Raw genomic sequence first — 15,767 nt, forward strand, 5'->3', positions numbered from 1 at the left:
GAGAATTTTTAAGAGTTTCTCTATTAAAAAATTATATTTCTTAGTAAAGAAATTTTCAAAATCACGTTTTGACTTGTATTCAAACATATTCTATAATATTAATAAATTACGTAAAGAGAAATGATATATGATACGTGGTATGAATTATTTATGCACGAAACTGACAAAATCAGGCGGAAAATGTTTTGATTGGGTTTTTAATAAAATAAGGAAATGCTAGTAAATGAGATAAAACATAATTTAGCCATGTATGTTCGTGTAGTATTTCGTCCCATTTATTTCGTAAGGTACAGCATTTTTTTAAAAATCGTAAATCTATCATCATTTGTCCCATGTTCATTCTACCAAATAATATTAAAAATTATATATTTAAAATGTTTCTTATTATTGAAAATATAATATTTTACGAATACTAATATCAAACTTTTATTTAATTTTATGGAAATATGAGGATCGAAGTCAAACTTTTAATTTTATGAAAATTGGAATAATTTTTTTGTTTTATAAAGATTAAAATTGAACTCATAATTTTTTTAGCAATAAAATAAACTGATTTATCACTTATTACGCGATAATCATATACGTGATTAGTTAACATGTGTAAAAAAGTGAATGTCATGTCAATGTAATATTATCACAATGAAACAATTTGTTTAAATTTTTAAAAATATTTATTTTCTTTAAAAGTTTTTTTTAAGAAACAAATATGTAGATCTTAATAAGTATTTTAAAAAATGTTTTTTCAAAAAAAAAATAATAATTTAGACAAATACTTTAAAAAGTAAAAAAAAAATTTTTTTTTATAAAACAAACGAGCCAATATGTCATTAGTCGTGTCAACCATCCATTAAAAGAGATAAACATTTGAATATATAATAAATTATCAATTTAGTTGATGAAGTTATATTTCGTTTAAATTTTAGCTTTTAAAATCAAGAAAAACTCAAATAAGTTTTTGAATTTCGTTAGGATTTTATTTAAGTTCTTAAAATTAACTCCTCCTCTGGTCCTTAGTTCAAAAACTTAAGTAACGATAATAACATAAGTTTAAGAATTAAAATATGAAAAATAGGTTAATTTTAGGACTTAAATGAATTCTTAACAAAATTTTGGAACTAATTTAAAATTTTCAGTGATAAAAATCAACAACAAAATGTAAAAGTATTCTTTGAATTTTAAGATATTAAAAAAATAGTACATTTTTTTACTAATGTCATGACTATATACTGAACTTGATAATTCTATATACTGAATTTCAGAAATAAAATGTAGTATTTTCTTTTAAAAATGAAAATTGTATAAGGAGGAAAAATATACTTTTACTCATTAATTAATACGAATGGAACCACTCCTTAAACTGAACTCCAACTTTATTTTTCCTTTACTCTTGTACTGTCTTAGATCTCGTTTCTCTCTTCGACTCGTCCACACTTTGTCGTCGTTCCCAATCGCAGGCCATATCGCCGGGGGCATTCCCGCCGTATCATCCTTGCCTCTTACCGAACACTGAAACGGTATGTCTCTGCAATTCGTTCATTCCTTGTCTATTTTTTTATTCTTCATTTTATTTGTTTAATTTGTTGTTTATTTCCTTAATATTTTTTGATTTGTTAGGGGAATTACTCAGGAGAGCTTCGCAATCCCACTAACAGCTGCTACCCGCGTAATTCTAACCATCATTCATTTTTTTTTTTTTACTTATTTTTGTTCACTGGTTATTATTTTCTTCTTGTTTTCGCACTTTTCTTCTGCTAAGATCCTTCCATGTTTTCACTACTTCAAGCTCAAGCTGTATTGCAGTTTTAGTTATCTGCTGCTATGCTATGTTCTGTTTATTTTTTATTTTTGGGTGTGGTAGAAAAAAAGTTTTATTAATTCGAAGATGTCTGGGTTGCGAGGATCAGTTCAAGTTTAACCAGTAAACCACTCTGTTTAGTTAGTTCGGCTTAATTTTGTGAGTACCCCTATATCTAGTGGGCCTTATTGCATAATGAAGTTTGTTTCCTTAAAGGAATCCTATTTTTCCTCATACTTTGAGTTGCAGTTGCATTTTCTGGTATAATTTTTGGACGTTTTGATTGTAAACATTTCACTAATATACATGTTACCTAAATGAGGCCTAACCTATGTCTACGTGTCTGTGGACTGGATTGAGCCTTTTGGAAAACTTCTGCAATATATCAATAAATTGCTGCATTATTGGATTTCGCATATTACTGGCCAATGTGAAGCACTGTGTTAATTTGATTAGCATATGTGTCAGGGTTTTGGTTTTTTCGCTAGTATCAATCTATTCTTCATCCCTGTTGATCAAGAATGCAATTCTTTGGGGGGTCTGAGATTAGTCCTTCACCTCCTGCTCCGACAGCTTCAGGAAACAATGGCCATATGATGTATGTGTTCAATAGGAATGGTGTGTGCCTGCTCTATAGGGAGTGGAATCGTCCCTTGCGGACATTGGATGCCCAGCAAGACCAAAAGTTAATGTTTGGTCTACTTTTCTCTCTGAAGTCATTAACTGCCAAGATGGACCCCACTAGGTATGTTTGTGTGTCTCTTGGATTTTGAATACGTGCCTAATCGTTTTTCCAGCTATTCTACACCCAAATGTACTGTTTAATTTTACTTCCATGATTAATTTCTGAATACACAAAGTAACTGTACTCCTTAAAAGTAATTTGATGATTGCTTATGCTCTTATTCTTTAATGAAAGAAATTTTAATGGAAATTTATGTTACAGTATTGCAAAATCTGCCATATTGCCTAGCAAGTTAGTTTGATATTTCTGGAGAAATAATCACTTAGTTTTCCTTAGTTCTCCTGGAAAAGCTGGCAGAAATAAGCAATTATTACTTCAAAATAAGCTAAACCAAACACACACTTATCACTTGATTATGTTAATGTTTTTACCGAATAACTGTCACAATAAATACCAACAAGTTACGGATTATATGATAGACTTTTTGTGTAATTATTTAAGGAATTTATATGTTGCATGTTACAATGGCAAGTTTAATTCGTTATACTCCAAATTGTTGTGCAGTGCTGTTGAGAAAGGAAACCTTGGTATGCCACAGTTACCTGGCCAAGGTTGTTCATTTCACAGTTTCCGCACTAATACGTACAAACTTAGTTTCATGGAAAGTCCTTCTGGAATAAAGGTCAGCTACAATAATATGTGTTTCCCTTATATGTTATTGTTATAGAACCTTATGGATCAATTCACTGCTGATTATAAAGTTTAGTGTTGAAATGTTTTGCACCTTGGCTTTTGCTCATTTCTTCATTGATAATTGTAGCTAGTTCACATTTAAAATGTAATCTATATTTGTCTGTTATATATATTAATATTAATCCCATTTTGGCCAGACAAAAAATTGGTTTATTAACCTAATTTAAATGACAAACTGAAGTGGCAGAGAACTAGAAAAAGAAGAGAAAAAGATAAATTCATGAGTTTTGTGAGTTTTGGCCTGATCTAATTTTTGGATTTGAGTTTTGGCCTGATCTAATTTTTGGATTTGAGTTTTGGCCTGATCTAATTTTTTGAGTGACTTACAAATTCATGTATATTTGAACCAAATGTTCTGGCTTTGTCTACTTCATTGTAGCTTGTAAAGCTTGTTGGTTCTAGAACAATGAACATGTTTATAAGCTCCATAGATGAGTTTATCATGCTGCACAGATAACAAAATGGAGCTTATAAACATGTTTAGGCAAAATGTTTTTATTAAGTGAAGCTGAAACATTAGGGTGTGTTTGGTTTACATTTTCATTTTCTGTTTTTATTTTCTGTTTTCATTTTCAAAAGATTAGAATTCTGAAAACATGTTTGGTTTGATTTCTTGTTTTCTGTTATCATGAAATAAAAATACTGAAAATTTATGATATATTGACTTCTTGTCTTTTTGTATTTTTAGATTTACTTAAAATTACATTCATTGCCACCGCAATTTCATTTTACCCAAAATGAGGTTTCTGTTCTCAACTGAAAACAAGAATTTATTGTTTTCATTTTCTGGTTGTTTCCTGTTTTCATTTTCACTGAAATTTTTTTCAGAAATCCAACCAAACACATTTTCATTACCGTTTTCTGTTTTCAGTAAAAATGAAAACAGAAAACAATCAAACCAAACACCCCCTTAATATTTCATAAGAAATATGGCGAGTACATATTTATAATCTTTGGTATTTCTGGGGAAAGCTCAAGTAAGCTAAAGACTGAACTATAATGCTATTCTTTCATTGTCCACTATGCATATAGTTGAGTTTCTGATTTGGAATAGTTACATTCATGCTTTTATGATGCTATCACCTCTCGCATTAGTTTGTAGGTATAAATGGTAGTGAATTTGAGTTTGGTGGATTTCACTAAATTTATCCTTTATAGTGTTTTGTCTTAAAGGTTGTGCAAAGTAAGATGGACTACTTAATACTAGTAACACTGCCAGCTATTTTAGCAATTAAAGAGATATATTACAGCAGTCATAAATTTTATCTAATCAAATTATGCATTCTGGAAAATAAATCATGTAGCAATATTCATAATTTCATATATAGGTGGTTGTTATATTGTTCCTAATGTAACCCTGTTCTTGCTTTATGCAGATCATCTTGGTGACTCATCCTAGAACTGGTGATCTACGGGAATCCTTAAAGTATATCTACAATTTGTATGTTGAATATGTTGTCAAGAATCCGCTCTATACACCTGGATCTCCTATTAGGTAACAGAATTTATACTTTCCCTGTAAATGGCATACTTGTCCTTTTACCAAAAGCAGAAAACATACTTGTCCTTTGAATGTGGTTTCATAGTGTCACCATGGACATTCCCATCATTAACTGGCGTCATTCTATGTCTTCAATGCATATGATAACTGCTTTGATCCCAATGAGGTGCAATAGTGATGAAGGTGAGTATGTGATATGTGGTTTGGCACACTGTTCATAGGTTCAAATCCTAACTTTCCTTATTCTCTAGAGTTAGGCCTCTAGGAATCTAATGTGGATTGTTTGTTTGTGGCCATGTAAGGAGGTAGATTAGTTGAATTGTTTGTAAGCTGGCCTAGATACCACTTGATTTTAATACTAGACGTTAAAAAAAAGGGCAAGGTCATCTTATGACAAACATCATTCAATCTTTATAATTCGTCCCAGTACTCTAAGCAGTGCAGACCTATCCATGTGGGCTTAGAGGCCAGCTCACCCAGTATATAAAATGGAATTAATTAAGTATATTTAATCCATAAATTTCACAAAGTCATAATCTTTTCCTAGTTCCTATATAGTAAAACCAAACAAATTAGCGACAAATTATATTGATACAGTAAATCAGAATAGTGCCTACCCCTACTCACCAGTAACTACTGTCTTCTAACTAGGCCACTACTATTTGCGGTCTCAACATTTTGTGTTCAGCCCTTTGGCTAGTGGGCAGTGTGTTCATCCATGATAGATTTTCGACTTGCATCCTATTTGCTTACACATTTTGCTATGTTTTATATGCTTGATTTTGTGATTTTATTTGCTGCTACATCACATAACCTCAGAATGAGGAGTAGATCGATATCTAAATTATTTCTAATTTTTTTTTCATATTTTTATCCATAAATGTAACAATTGCTTTTTATTTATCACTTGATCTATTTTTGTTGCTAACAATTTCTGTCTCCATCCTGGTGTCCAATTATATGTTATTGATCTAAGTTAATTTGTTGCTAATTAACTATTTTCCCTCTTGTCTCTGATGGTTTCAGGGATTATATTGTATGTTTTCGTATATTTTCTGGTAGTCAAGAAAGTTTTGACTAGATAAACTTTTGATGGGTTTTTCATAGGTGTGAGCTGTTCAATACAACGTTGGACCAGTATGTGAGAGGCATTTCATAGATGCTGAGTTGTTTCCAATCAATAGTGTGGTTTTTACGCCTTGTTTTGCATGGTGTATGTGAGAGGCATTGCATAGAAGCCGAGTTGTTTCCATTCAACACTATTGATGACTTGTGTGGTGTAACGCCTTGTTTGTCATGGTGGTCACTACATTGTTGTTAGTCAGAAACTTTTAGGGAGTTTTCTTAAGCTTGAGCTGTACCTTTTTTGTTACAGATAACACTAGTGATACTCCATTTTAATTGAATCCTACAATTTATGTTGCCCTGTATTTCTCTTCCAATATATATAATAAACTGAAGATGCTTAAAGTTAAGATTCATAAATTGATTTTAACTTAGGAGTGAAGCTGAATTCATTTTATCTTATAATTTTTTTTTCTTTTAAGTATTTATAAAAAAAAGTTTATCTAGATTGGACCTATATAATATATCATGTAATCGATTCGAATTCTTCATATATTTATAAATTACCTGTGGTAATGGCTTATATTGTTATATATATACTTCTGCGCACCTATCCAACATATAATTGCCGCTTATTATTCTAATATGAAACTTTCAAGTTAAAGGAGAGTTTGTCGATACAAATGGATAGGCGTGAGGCTACATTATATCAAAATATTTATATAGTAAGAGTACGAAATCTAACACAAGCAAAAATTATATTATGTTAAAATGTACACGAAATTTCTATGAATGCCTATAACTAACTCCCTCCTTTCTCACATACAGTCAAACCTAAAAAAACCTCTTCAATGCAGTAAGATGTTATATTGTTATACCCAGCATGGTTTGTCTATTAGATCCTTCGAGAACATGTACCTGAACCTAGAACTGTAAGGCAGCCATTCTATGATCTGAGATGATTTTTTATTAGATTTACGATCGAGGCACTTCTGTATTGAATCATGCAGTTTCTTGTCAACACTTTCCATGACCCATCCAAGGAGATCATGTAAACTGATTGACGCTTCTCTAGAAAATCTTTCCACCAATTTAGGGAGAAAAACTTTGCTTGACTTCTTCACAACTACATTTGCTTGCAGAAACCCTCTCTTGGCAATATTCAGCTGTTCTCTTATATTTGATGCCGTGTAGACTTTTAGCTGCAGCAAAGTAACGATAAAAGTATTGATAAACTTTTCAAAATCAGGGTATGAGAGATCAGCGAGTAATATGGAAGCAAATGTGAATACAGAATATCATACCCTATATTTTTAGAATTTTTCTTATTTACTTCCTAATGTGCTGCTTCATCAATGCATCAAAATTGATCAAGATGCATTCTCAACAAGAGCAAAGCCCTACACAACTAACATCCCATTTTCCCAATGATATTCAAACTGCAATTCCTTGGAAAAAAGTAAATGAAAGAAGAATTACCACAGGATCTGACAATGCCCCAGTGCAAAGAGCAAAGCAAACAAGGGGTTCGAAATCAGTAATACACAATTTTGACCTGATAAGCTGTTTTTCTTCACCATTTTTCTTCCTCAGGGCAGCAGACATAAAGCTTTCAAGCCACTGTTTGACAAACAAAAATAATAATCAGATGAAACATGAGATGCCATCCTTCAAATTCTGTTAAAAAAATTACACTATAATATCAGGAAAAGAAATAAGGTCCTAATGGAGTTCTAAACATCTCACTCACAGAAAATAATTATGTTAAAACTTCTTGTAGAGTCGTGAATTACTCTTTCAAGTTGAGAAGCAAACCCAAATGGACCTTTCACCAATTCTGTTGTGATCCATCGATTAGTGACCTAATCAAACAGGATAAGCTCATCCTATGCCGTTCATTAGGTTAAATGTATACAGAAAGGGGAGTTAGGTTAGGAAGAATTATGACAGGATAAACAATATTTTCCCTTTTTCCCTCATCTCCGCAGAACCAAATCACATGTCCCATTCTCTTTCCCACACAAAAAAATAACACTTAAGAAAAAAAACTAACAATCAGGAGTTAACTGTCGCACAATTATTCTTCCTTTTCTGATGCTGCCAATACCATTGCTGCCACTAATGCTTCTGTTACTACCCCTGCCACCCCTGCCCTGGTTACCGCCATCCCCATAACCCCTCCTTTCATAAGGGTAATTTATTTGTATCCAATTTATATTCTTACCTACTATGTTATATGACACCTACCAAACACTAGATAAGAAAAAAGCTTGTCAAGCTTATATCTTTGCCTATTTTGATACAGCTTTATTATCCACCCTTTTATCCTTACCATTAAACAGCCCTATAAGTTTACAAGATCATTGGTGATTGCTAAAATAGCAATGCCAATTTAATGATAACACAGTCAAATGGATACATTAATGTTTTTCTAAAGCAATATAGGCTTGCAAGCAGCAGATGCAAATCATGGGAAGAATATGTAATTTGTAACCCTCAGGTCAAAACAGAAAAAATATAGAGTTGCACTATTGGGACCAAACAAAATATTCCACCATTAAAATGCATCCATAAAACTGGCAACACTTCTCATATATCTAGAGGAGGCCATGTTTTTACTTTAGGGTCAGATGAGTACCCGGCCAATGCGGGGTGTTTGGAAGCAAAATATCGCTTGTTCTATTGCATTTGCACTTATGATATGACCGCCAATGTTGTAAGCTGCCTGCACTACACAGTGGTACTCATTATTTCATATTTTCCATGATGTATCAATAAAAGAAATGAATTAAGAATAAGATAGTACCAACGAGAAAAACATAAGTGCTCAAAGTATATGATTATGACATCACAGGTTAAAACAAGTTACTTCTCAATGGCATCTAAATGCCCTCCAAATAGCATAGCAACTTTAGATACATGCTTTTTGGTGACTTAAACCATGTAAATACTAACAAGTAATTGAGAGAAGGGTTCATGAGAATTTTTTCCCCCCTACAAAGGAAGATTTTAGTTGATGTTCCTGTAAATGTGATTGTTTCTTTGTAATTTATTGGATTTAAAAGAACAATGAAATAAACATTACTTGGATATGGTTGATGGTTCCTGGCCTAGGCATCAAACTAAACTAAGGTTGGCTGGGGAAGAGCGCTTCACGGAATGTAAAATCCTTCTAAAGTTTTAATAACATTCTTAAAGTGTTAGATAATCTCTGCATCAAAAACTTTATAGAACATTGAAAACCTTGGATAATTTTCTGCTGCCTAAGGACTATATCCAATCGAATAAAGAAATAGACTACCTTGTGAAACAAGGCCAGCCTCTTGAGAGAGCCCTGGGGAATTCCATATGCTAAATATGCCTGTTAACAGTAAAAGAAAGTTATACGTACTGAAAGTTGGCAAAATAAAAATCATAGTCATGTTGGTGTGAATATTACATGCATCACAAGAGCATTATGCACATTGATCCAGAACGCAATTTGTCCATCATTTTCCATTTGACTGATATTCACCCTTTCAAGTTGTTCCACTAGTACTCTGAAGGAAATGAGAAAACGAACGGGTTAAGTCCACAATTCAACCATAAGAATCTAGGGTGTGCTTGGACAAAAAAAGCAAGTACACAAAAAATTAGAATTGAAATACCCTTCCCTTAAGAGACAGTTGGTTAAGTAGATTAAACAAAATTGTTGTGTTCTCTCAAAAATTAAATAAGAAATACTATTTATATTAAGGTTTTTAATAGTTTGTTTTAGAGATGTTCTTGATGTTTTTCTATTTTTATTTATGGGCTCATCCTTCATTTGATGAACTCTTTTTAGTAGGACCTTTATTAGTTTTCTTCTCATATAAATCATGTAGGCAAGATTTTGTCATTTTTTCTTATAATTGTAGCTCTAATTTTCTTTCTAATTTATTCATTTCTGATATTTAACACTACTACTTAAGATGTCTAGAAAAAGAATTGCCAGTCAGATAATAAATAATCTAGAAAATCATCTAACAGACCACAGTAAATATAAAATAGTTAGTGGGTAATTTTAAATAACTCTTGCTAAGATTACCACAAAACTGTTGTCAAATTTCTAATTTTCCAAACAAGGAAATAATTTCAAGGTAGGACACCGCCTTAAGATTCTTTGTAAATGCATGAGAAGCACCTTCTTGGTATTACTGTTATTAACATCATCTTGAAGTTATCATATTTAAAGAGCCAACCTGAAGTTGTCAATGGCGTAAGAAGCATGAGAAGAATGACGTTTACGTGTAGCTATCCAAGATATCTCCACTACTGATTTGCAAGAACAGTCTTGATCCTCCCCAACACCATGTCTTGTCTGTGCAGCATGAGTGGATGACCTTGATAATAAAGGTGATCTACTTTTTTCACTATTTACAGAGGTTGCACTACGGAGCCAGCAATATACAGTTGCCATACACTTCACCATCTCCTCAGAAAGCCTGTTTGGGCACTGGTTTAGATGATATTTTAAAGTTCGCAATACTGGAGTTTTCTCCTTTGTGGAAAACTTCTCATTAACCTGACACGTGATTAAGGTGAAAATGTAGGGACAAACATCAGAAGGGGATCTTTAGTACATTAGTTTCATCTTTAGGGTACTATTATATATAAATTTTTTCCATTCACAGAAAAAACAAAGGAAACGAGTAACTATAGCAATATATTATACCTTGGTGGAATCAGGACAAGTCTTTCCAAAATAAACTTCGCCCTTGCCACATGATAAAGGAGCATAACTTGATCCAAAAATTCTATTCTTCAAGTCATTATTCGAAATCAAAGCTTGCAAGGGTCGCAAGGGAAACTTTTTTGATGAACAGAAAGCACTTGAAATTATACTTGGATGCTTCCTGGATTCATACCTTGGATGAGCTGGTGAAGCCACACCAGAATTTTGTTCAGAAGGTGGCCAGCTGACACAATTTTCAAAAATACTTCTGTACATGGCAAGCACATGTTGCTCACGGCTTGTAACTTCTTCTTCAAGTAACTCAATTTCAGCAATTAAATCTTTTGTCTATGACGGGGGAAAAAGAAAAAGTAGTTAATTGCCACAAACAAACGAATACTTATGGCTATAACTTGAATGAGAAAGATCACATTGTGCATTATACATGTCTGATCAAAATTTACAATCCAAGTGAAGTGTCCCTTTATCCTTATCACAAGCTACAGTCCTTTACTTGAGAATCAACTCCTCTGGTTCTAATAATTTATAATCCTGAATGGCTTATTCCATGTTTAGTCAAATAACATGTAATAATATTTCTATCACAAGACTATACATACAAAGAATTGCACAGGATATTAGTCAAGAACCAAATTAACCTGAAAACTTAAGTTGTTTAGTGGCTGCCCAAGAATGGTTTATATCTCTACCATGTCCACTACGATCTTAACAGCTTAAAGTGTGAACAGAGCACAGGCCCACTGCCCGAGCAGCAAATGTCAAATTACCTGAGCTGCAAAGTGTCTGTGTCCAGGTGATAAAGTACTTGAGGCACGGCCCATTGCTCTCTCGAGCAGAATACGCATAGATTTTTCGTGCTGTATGCGTAGCTGTAGCTGTTCAACCTGAAAATCAATACATCATATGGTTCAGGCATCATAAGAACCTACACAGTCTGGAATTGTCTTTCCATAATTTTTGCCCTTCGTGTTTCTTCCAATGTGTTTTCATGAAAGTAATAAAATACAGAAGATGCATTTCCCTAAAAGACAAAGTATGATTTGTTAAGCTTTGCTTATATCCATATGAATATTTTCTACAATTCTTTTCCATTGTGATTTCTTGATCTTATTAAGATGCTTTTAAATTACGCATTCTTGACAAAGGTCAGTTCTGGTCTTCAGGAATTGCATCTCTGATTCCTCAATAAAGTATTTTCAAACTTATTATCCTGTGAAAAAGAGTATGTGAAGCTGTTCTATGAAACACATTACTTTATATCAATTAGTTCCAAGATCATATAATCAATTTCTTTCCTTTTAAAGGTCTCTTGACTCTTCCAAGTTATATACTCCTGTGTAGATGGAACTTGGAAATCCTATGGTTTTTCCCCCCACTTCTAAATTAAACTTTGGGAGAAGATCAGAAAACCAAGAAGCAATATAGTGTCATTCTGAGTCACTTCAGACTGTGTTAACTGGAACAGAATTGTTCACAAGAAATACCGAAGTGAAGAATCTAAATATCCAGAGATAAATTCCTCCAAACCAAAAAGATAACTTACATCTTTTTCCAAGGATGCTCTAGGATTTGAAAAAGTTTTCTTGTTACCGGTGAGGTTGTCATGTAACGGACTTGAGAACCTAGAAGCCCTCACTGAAGGTGGTGAAGCCTGTTCAAGTCACAACAAATGAATTAATTTACTTTGACATTCAAAATTACAATACAAGGTGTCAAGGTCCATATGTTGCATGTTGAATGCAATAATTGTTTTATCCAAAGAATTACGAGATATGACTTAAAAAGTAAAAAGATCAAATTTAAATAGCAGTCTCCAGCTCACAAGAGATTCATGCTTGTCTTTCTGTATAGGATGGAAAACTCTACCCCTTGAGAATTTCAGGTTCCTGTCAGAAGCACTGGGAAGTGCACAAAAAAAAAAAAAAAAAACCACATGCCATGTCATGACACAAAATGAAGCACAGCACTAGACGATAACTGCAATTTGTCTAAAAGAAAACATTATCAACCTCTACAGCAAACCCTTCTTACCACAATCTACGAAGACCCAAGACCAAGTTTGAACTCAATCAAACTCAAAAGAGAGAAAATTTCACATTTTTCATTGAAGCCATATAGTTAAACTTCTTCACACCAATGGATCCATTAATCATTTTTTTAAAAAAAAAAAACAAATTCTTAGCTTAAGAAACGTCATTATATTCTCCAAACGAGGCATATTGAGTTCCAGTTAAAGCAAAAAAAAAAAACCTGTTAGAGCGCCTGTGTGCTCTAGAATTTGCGCCCACTTGCACTTGTGCATTACCGTCTTTGTCAAATACATTATGAAAGTGAAACTCACCCATCATTAATTCTTAGCTATTCTAGAAACCCTCTTGCATTCTTCTTGTATCTATCAACATTATCATAGTCACATACTAGTATTTACTACACCAGGGACTGACCGGGTTTCAAATGGAAGGGAGAGTGTGTGTGGGCCTCGAATAATTAATTGAACATAAGCAAGCAAGGTTTCACTAAGAATCGAATTGAAAAATAAATAAATAAATAAAAAGGAGAATGTGAAGTGAGATAAATAGCATTATAGCAATAGTTACCAGCGAAAGACTGCGATGATCAGAGAAAGTGGCTGCACTGATCGGAATTGAATTCGATGGCACTGAGTGGTTGGATGCATTCAATGTTGAGAATTAATTCGTGTACTGATCCGCACCCACTCCATCTCACTCTCTCTCTCTCTCTTACACACATGAAAGTTGAAACAATGAAAGATAAGTTGGTGCTGATGGAAATGGAAAGTGGTACTGTGAGGAACGCAGAATCGGTAATTCGATCCGTTAACGATTTGAATTGAATTTGAAAAAAAAAAAAAGTGTGTTGGTTTCGGTCCATCCTGCTTGTCAGATTCATTCACCCGCCAATTTGTTTCCCCTTTTAAATTCTGTTTTCCACTTTTTCCTTTCTCGACCTTGCTACTATGCTCGCTTAAAATGTTCATTTTTAAATACACTTAGAAACATATTCTAGGCCCTGTTTACAAATGGGTTTAAATTCATTTTTTCTCCTATAGTTTCACAACCGTAAAATTTTAGTCCTTTATTTTTTTTTTTATTGCAAGTTTGGTCTTCATGTTTTTAATTCTTAGCAATTTTAGTCTGCCATTGAACTGCCGTCAATTTTCTTAATAAAAATTTTAACGTAAAATTTTAAAACATGAATGACTAAATATGCAATAAAAATTTGTATAATCATAAAATTATAGGAACTAAAATTGGATTTAAGTTTTTATTAATTTATTTTTTAGGTTTTAATCGCCCTGTTTTCTATTTACTGAAAATTTGCTATTACTATTGAGTATATTTTTTTTTCTCATATTTGCATTCATAAAAAATAAATAATCTCTATTTTTTATTTTTTATGAAAACTCTCTACGTGTGTGTATGTATATATGCATCAATAGTCAAGTAAAAATAGTTATGAGAATTGATATTTTCCTCCTTTTCCCAAGAAAAAAAAAATATTTTCCTTAAATAATCTCAGGTCCGACAAGGCCTAATTGCTCCAATCAACAAGACTCAGGAGGACGAATAGCCCATAAAGGCTCAAGCCAGCTTCCAACTCCTTATCAAATAAAAAATAATTTCAAAGGCTTAAGCCAGCCTCCAACAACATTAACTGTAGCTTTCCTTGTCAAATAAGAAATAAATTCAAAGACTCCTATTTTTTTAGAAGATAATGACCCTATCATGAAGAAGATAATTACTTTATCTCAATATGTTAGGGAGCATGAAGAGCATTAAACAAGTTAACGGGCTAATGATAAAGCATTGGATATGCGAGTCACATATCTTATATATCCTTCATTTGGCCGCCTTTCAAAATTATAATGTGAAATCTAACCATAACTTTAAAATTTGGGAGCACCTAAAAACTCTCTTAAATAACTAAGACTTTATTTAGATTTTCATAGAATTTATTTTAGAAAAATCAGTGTTAAGAAAATTACTAGTTTTTTAGAATGGTACTATAAGTGAGTTAAACAAATTTATTATATAAAGTTGATAAAAGAAAATAACTTTTTTGGAGTATAAAACCCAAAATCAATTACAGTTACCATAATATAAATTTTGGAACCTCTAAAATTTAACTAAACAAATAAGGATATACTAATTTAAAATTATTTGATATTTCATTCATATACATAAAAGTTGACGTAATATATACTTTTAAAATACACATAACTATGAATAGTTTAATTACTTTTTATTATTTTTCAAATTTGACAAACATTTAAATTATTATATAGTTATAATTCAATGTTTTGATTGATAAAATACACTTTCTGTTTAAAGCTATTACTGGTGTAAAAGTTTATGTGTATATCCTTTTTTTAAGGCACATGTTATTGATAAACTTTCACTTATTTTTAAAAGAAACATGCTGATAATTTACAACTTGAATTTGCTAATAAGCTTCAAAAAGTGTAGATTTATTAAAATAAGAATATATTTGTTGATCCCATCTCGACACTTAATATTGACATTACAACTAGTCGTAATTAAACAATCGAATCAATTATCAATAAATTTTTTATGCAAATTAACTGTATCACAATTATTCTATATATCTTTACCGGTATCTATTGATGCTATTTGCTACCAGAGGGTTGTACCACTAAGAGAAGCTACTGTATTGACTATAATTAATAAGTAAAATACATAGGCATCCAGAATCTTCTGTTTTCTAACAAAAGACTACAAAAAGGGAATGCAAAAAGACAGAGAAGAACAATTCCACTAAGCCGCCCAACCACTAGTGATCAATGGTAGTATTAATTATTGAACAATTCCAAATTGTCATTGAAATAAGGCCGAACAAACATTCTATTTTAAATGTTGGCTTCATTATTTATCGATCTGGAAAAAGAAATACTGGCATTATTAATTAATAGTCAATGAATAAAAACGTGAGCACATGTAATACCCATGTACAATCATCGGAGTTTATGAGCCACGAATATGAGGAGTCTCATTCATATATCTCTCTGTCGGCTGTCATAGTGGAAAAAAAAAATGCCCGTTAACCATATTATTGCCACCATTGTTATCATCATCAATTAATTTTACCCTCCTTTTGTTAATTTGACTAAATGGAAAACGACGTCTCAGGTCTCACATGTGTGTGTCTTTTCTTTTCTTTGTTTTTTTAATGCAAGTGGATCGTTGAGTATGATAATAATATTTGCTTAGGATGC

The 15,767-nt window shown here is 32.3% G+C and overlaps 2 protein-coding genes across 7 annotated transcripts; one reads left to right on the plus strand and one right to left on the minus strand.

Annotated features, from left to right (window-relative positions):
* The first annotated feature begins 1,383 nt into the window (after positions 1–1,383).
* On the plus strand, positions 1,384–6,162 carry LOC100819825 (sybindin-like family protein). The gene is made up of 6 exons (NM_001253308.2): positions 1,384–1,514; positions 1,615–1,663; positions 2,264–2,540; positions 3,045–3,162; positions 4,610–4,728; positions 5,842–6,162. The coding sequence occupies exons 3-6, from the start codon at positions 2,317–2,319 to the stop codon at positions 5,891–5,893; spliced, it is 513 nt and encodes a 170-aa protein (NP_001240237.1). The 5' UTR covers positions 1,384–1,514; positions 1,615–1,663; positions 2,264–2,316; the 3' UTR covers positions 5,894–6,162.
* A 341-nt stretch (positions 6,163–6,503) lies between these two features.
* LOC100810744 (uncharacterized) lies at positions 6,504–13,490 on the minus strand. 6 transcript variants are annotated; one of them, XM_006590506.4, is made up of 12 exons: positions 13,111–13,490; positions 12,336–12,411; positions 12,057–12,164; positions 11,281–11,397; positions 10,493–10,840; positions 10,020–10,342; positions 9,239–9,338; positions 9,101–9,160; positions 8,438–8,524; positions 7,593–7,661; positions 7,279–7,419; positions 6,504–7,001 (listed from the first exon to the last, which is right to left on the minus strand). In XM_006590506.4, the coding sequence occupies exons 1-12, from the start codon at positions 13,188–13,190 to the stop codon at positions 6,672–6,674; spliced, it is 1,839 nt and encodes a 612-aa protein (XP_006590569.1). In that variant the 5' UTR covers positions 13,191–13,490; the 3' UTR covers positions 6,504–6,671. The 6 variants fall into 6 exon arrangements, with proteins under 6 accessions (XP_006590569.1, XP_006590568.1, XP_014619284.1 ...); XM_006590505.4 differs by lacking the exon at positions 13,111–13,490 and adding an exon at positions 12,764–13,078; XM_014763798.3 differs by lacking the exon at positions 12,336–12,411 and having other exon boundaries at positions 13,111–13,488.
* Between the last annotated feature and the right edge of the window lie 2,277 nt (positions 13,491–15,767).

Source organism: Glycine max, chromosome 11 (genome assembly GCF_000004515.6).
Source record: "Glycine max cultivar Williams 82 chromosome 11, Glycine_max_v4.0, whole genome shotgun sequence".
Lineage (NCBI taxonomy): Eukaryota > Viridiplantae > Streptophyta > Magnoliopsida > Fabales > Fabaceae > Glycine > Glycine max.

Bases quoted from the DNA above. Each gene is read 5' to 3' on its own strand.
- LOC100810744 (XM_006590505.4), bottom strand. From the start codon at position 12,861: ATGATGGGTGAGTTTCACTTTCATAATGTATTTGACAAAGACGGTAAT. The intron at 9,161-9,238 runs GTAATATTCACA...TACTGTTAACAG, and splicing joins ATAATGCTCTTGTGATGCAT to GCATATTTAGCATATGGAAT. The intron at 7,662-8,437 runs GTACTCATCTGA...CTGTTTGATTAG, and splicing joins AAACACCCCGCATTGGCCGG to GTCACTAATCGATGGATCAC.
- LOC100819825 (NM_001253308.2), top strand. From the start codon at position 2,317: ATGCAATTCTTTGGGGGGTCTGAGATTAGTCCTTCACCTCCTGCTCCG. The intron at 3,163-4,609 runs GTCAGCTACAAT...TGCTTTATGCAG, and splicing joins AAAGTCCTTCTGGAATAAAG to ATCATCTTGGTGACTCATCC. The intron at 4,729-5,841 runs GTAACAGAATTT...GGTTTTTCATAG, and splicing joins ACACCTGGATCTCCTATTAG to GTGTGAGCTGTTCAATACAA.